The sequence below is a fragment of the Entelurus aequoreus genome, linkage group LG15 (genome assembly GCF_033978785.1).
Source record: "Entelurus aequoreus isolate RoL-2023_Sb linkage group LG15, RoL_Eaeq_v1.1, whole genome shotgun sequence".
NCBI classification, from domain to species: domain Eukaryota; kingdom Metazoa; phylum Chordata; class Actinopteri; order Syngnathiformes; family Syngnathidae; genus Entelurus; species Entelurus aequoreus.
Genome location: NC_084745.1, coordinates 23,354,545 through 23,359,544, shown reverse-complemented (window position 1 = coordinate 23,359,544; position 5,000 = coordinate 23,354,545). Strand labels below are relative to the sequence as shown.

General features: G+C 34.5%; 1 protein-coding gene across 1 annotated transcript in view; it reads left to right on the top strand.

Moving 5' to 3' along the window:
- rttn (rotatin) overlaps nucleotides 1-5,000 on the top strand; it is a 127,606-nt gene that overhangs the window by 21,371 nt on the left and 101,235 nt on the right. Inside the window, exons 16-17 of the mRNA XM_062021083.1 lie at nucleotides 4,092-4,208; nucleotides 4,738-4,877. Coding sequence (XP_061877067.1) covers nucleotides 4,092-4,208; nucleotides 4,738-4,877 — 257 coding nt within the window. The remainder of the gene's footprint in view (nucleotides 1-4,091; nucleotides 4,209-4,737; nucleotides 4,878-5,000) is intronic.

Sequence of the window (5,000 nt, the reverse complement as noted above, 5' to 3'; positions counted from 1 at the left end):
CAAATTGGTTGGAAAGTAATGGCAACAACAACAACAAAAAGACAACAAACCAAACCACCAGACCCATTTTTTTAATTGGGAAAACTGCACTTCAAGAAGATCAATATTTATTAAAGTTTAATTTTTGCTAACAGAGATTGAGAGTCCATTTTATCTTATCTTATCTTATCATATTTGTTTACTTATTTATGATAACTGAAAGATATTGACCTTACAATTACAATGGTAAAAAATACTAATGAGAAATAAAAGTTTATTGACTTTGAATTATTATTATTATTATTATTATTATTCCATATAATCATTACATTACATGTAAAATACATTAATTTCGTCCAAAATAATGCTGACAACAATGCAAAATGTATTTTGGCCTGGCCTATAGTTATAATTAGGAATGCAGTGTCTAATTCAGGGGTCACCAACGCGGTGCCCGCGGGCACCAGGTCGCCCGTAAGGACCAGATGAGTCGCCCGCGGGCCTGTTCAAAAAAAAAAAAAAAAAAATTATTATTATTATTTAAAAAAAAAAAAATTAAATCTACATAGAAAAAACACAAGATATACTTTCAATCAGTGCATCAACCCAAACAACCTCCCCCATGCACACTCATCCACACCCACTCACACAAAAGGGGTTATTTCTTTCTGCTACCAATATTCTGGTTCCCACAACATAGACAACACATCTGCAAGGGACACAGTCCCTGAAGCACACATGATTGTATAGGCTGCTGGTCCACTAACATTTTCATTAATTACTATTTTTAATGTAATTATTTTTATATTGTTTTACTTTCTTTTTTATCCAAGAAAATGTTTTTTATTTATTTATCTTATTTTATTTTATTTTTTAAAAAAGGGCCTTATCTTCAACAGACCAGGTTGTCAATGAAATTAGATTTGTTTAAAGGGTTTTTTAAACCAGGCCCAGTCCAGATAATGTCCAAGTCGGACTCAGCAACACACACCTTCATTCATGTACACAGAAAAAAATTAGGGAACACAACAGATTGCATATAATTTATAAACAAAATTACATTTTCAAAATAAGCATTTATGTACCGTCCAGATTATGTCCAGGTCACTCAAATTAGGGAACACAACAACAGATATCATATAATCTATAAACATAATTATACTTTCCAAATAAACCTTTGAGGACTTCTCATCTTTTTTTTAAATGTTTTTTGGCATCATTATTGTTTTCAACCATGTAACTTTCTAAAGTTAGAAAATACTGAATAAATGTTTTAAAGAAAGTAATACTAAGTGAATATCTGTTTTTGGCCTTAGAAATAAACATTTTACAGAGTACTATAATTAAATTGACTAAATCATGATTGTCAATGAACTCCCCTAAAATAACAGAAACCACATTAAGCTTCATAAACAAACCAATCCTTAAACACATTTTTTCAACTTCCACCCAAAACAAAGACACAATATGACAATACCAAAACAAATGCAGGGTGGATTCAGGCTCCTGACAACAAAATCGGCAATCATCTGTCTCTGTCATATTCCATAATTTTAACATTTTCCCTGTGGGTAAGAAGTTATAAATAATTTTAATTTGAAAATAACGATTTTGCACATCGATAGTGGTTTTATAGATTAGTTTGAATATGGCATCCCATGGCAACGGGCAGTCAAAAAAGTCCTCCCATTTTCCATTTATGTTGTATGAGGCAGCCTTCAAAGATTTCTTTATTAAATAAACATTATATATTTTTCTATTTATTTTAGTTCCTTTTTGCCAACTAGAATTTCTTATTAGAGGTTTACAAACTAATAATTTAGTAGTTCCATAATTAATTATTTGTTTCCATCTTTTCCCAATTACTCCAGTTAGTTGATAAAATGAAAAGCTTGAGCAAGCATCACCATACATAGCTCTAAATTCATCATACTTCATAATTTTACCATTCTCATTGATAATATCATTGACAAAAATGATTCCTCTTTCAAACATAGTTTTCCAAAAGAAAGGCTTTCCATCTATTACAATATTAGAGTTCATCCATATTAACTGCTGCAAAATATCGTCTCTTTTTTCTGGCACATAAAATTGAAAACACCACTATGAGTGGATTTTTTCTTTTATGAACCCCGCCATGTTTCCCAGCAGACTCTCTGGGAGGGGATCACTTGTAAAAAAGGATACAATTTCTTTTGATACAGTACATGTTTTTTGTCCAACAGGACATTTGTGTACCACTCAATGTTTAAATACATCTTTGGAACAATTGATGCTTTTAAAGACAGACACATAGCTTCAAGGTTGAGAAGTTTCAGGCCCCCATATTCATACTCTTTGTACAAAACCTTTCTTTTAATCTTTTCTGGTTTGCCGTTCCAGACAAAATCGAAGACCCTCCGCTCATAAATCTTAAAAAAGTTTTGTGATGGAGCTGTTAATGACAAAAACAAATAAATAAATTGAGGAATAATTAACGAGTTGGCAATAGACATTTTACCATACGAGGTTAGGGATTTCCCTTTCCATAATTGCATAATTTTGTCCATCTTTCTTAGTCGATTATCATAATTTACTGAGCCTAGATCTTCCAGATTTTCTGGGACAACAACACCAAGTATGTTAACTGGTCCATCTGTCCACAAAACAGGCACTTTGCATTCCATTTGAAAGGACGTTCCCTTTAGATTTCCGATCCTTAACATTTTACATTTATCATAATTAAGCTTAAGGCCAGATTGCTGTGAAAATATGTCCAAAAGATTAAGAAGGTTCCGCAAACAATGAGGAAAAATCGTATCTTTGTGAATCAGCCTTTTCTGACATGAACTTCATCAAGAACAAACACAGAACACGCCTCACTGATGCACATCTGCAAGACTCACTCAGAGTTGCAGTGTCAAGTTACACACCAGAGTACAACACACTAGTTAACAGCATGCAATGCCAGGCTTCCCACTAACTGACAAAGAAACAGATAACAGATTTGGTGTCCAGTTCAAAGTGTGACATGATTTAAAAAATTGAGAGTTTACTTTTGTATTTTACATGAGTTATTATTTGTACAAACATGGTGCAAAGTAATTCATGATTTGTTAAAAAATGTTAGTGGCTAGCTAGTTAAAATGGGATATTGTGATTTCACAAGACTGTCTTAGAAGTGATCATTTGAAAATGTTCAATTTGAAAAATGTGCACTTAGAGAAAATATAAAAATAAAGTGTTGCATATTGATATTTATCTGTTTCTATATATATTTATTGTGAGAAATCATTAAGATGATCAGTGTTTCCAAAAAGATAAATATCATTAATTAATAATAACAGAGTTAAAGGTAAATTGAGCAAATTGGCTACTTCTGGCAATTTATTTAAGTGTGTATCTAACTGGTAGCCCTTCGCATTAATCAGTACCCAAGAAGTAGCCCTTGGTTTCAAAAAGGTTAGTGACCCCTGGTCTAATTGCTTCAGGTAATAGTAACTATAAAGTGGCACCGACATGAAACAAAAAAGTATTCTTAAACCTCATATATTACAATACAATAATTATGTTATACTATCTTGATTTTGTTAATTTTCTTTTGCTAGTAGTCAGTTGCTGTACAAATGATGAGTGCATTTTCATTCCACACATTTTAATGCACTTCTGTCGGTTTTTGTATAATTCAAACCAAAGTGAGAGTATTGTTAGCGAATCTAAACATTACTATAATAACTTCACAGTCACCTTGAAACTGGAGTAACTCAATAATGAGTTTATTTCTCTTTAGTAAAACCCCACAGTGATGCTTTATTTGAAAAAAAAAAAAGTTAATTGTATCCACTTTAAGGATCCTGGGACAAGGTCATTCATGCAAATTGACTTTCACCAGCCGTCGCTTTTAGAGACGTTAGTTTAAGTCCTGGTTGTGAGGAATAATAGTAATTAAACAAAAGGCCCGCATAGCAGTTATGACCAACGCGGGCCTTGTAAAGATCTCCAACATTATATTAACGCTGTAAAACTGCCAGCATCACGTAGTATTAGACATTTAAAAGTCTGTCACTTGCATTACCTGCTGTCTTTATCTACTGTGCTAAACGTCAATTCAGCACTTAACCTGTGATCTACAGGTGAATGTTGCTGCCAAGGATATCCTGCTATTTCTGCTCAAGGGACGATTGATGATGACGCCGTCAACCTGGGACAGATTCAGTGCGGCACTTTCCCGGGTCATCACCATATTACAGGTGTTGTTGTACCACACAGCTCACAGAGCGCAATCATGCTCTGAATTTATTTTGGTAATATTAATGGAGCTGGGGAATGGAGGGGCGGATGTTTCCCCTTAATCAAAATTACTGCGCTCAAAAGTGCAAATGTAGCGCTCTTGGACCAACAAAGGCTGTTTATTGAGCTGCCAGAGAACAATATTTACTTATTGTCTCATTTACATAGTTCCATTTTTATTGTTTCCTTTTTGGGTTGGCTGGGGGAGAAAAACATGCTGTTATTAATTGTTCTGTTTCAGGCAGCAGAAAGCCAGAAAATTCACCATAAATATGCATGAGGATGTGACAAGGCTGTCAAGTGTGATTAAATTAAAGGAGACCATTAAGAAATGCACCCATCCTGTCATCAAGAGGCAGAATTATACCACCCGTACTCAAAGTGATGCATGTTTTACTTACTCTTGTGCTCCTTAGCTGGAATTCCTCTTTGTTCACTTTATTGTCTGCCAAGGATGTTTGAACGTGTGTGTGTTTGTGTGTGTGACAGGGTTATGCGAGCACCGAGGAGTCACTGGGAAGCGTTGTCCTGCTGCTAAGTGACACGACGGAGGTGGCGAGAAATGACATGTTTCCAAGCACAGCCAAGTTAAAAGCATCTCTCAGGCTTCTTTTCACTAGACAGCACACGTGAGTCAACATTTCAAATGATGCCTCCCTAAGTCCCTGCACTTGTGTGCATGTGTTGAATTGTGTGAGTGTGTGTGTGCACTCGAAAAGTGTTCTTCCTCTGCAAAGTAATTAAAGTAGAGC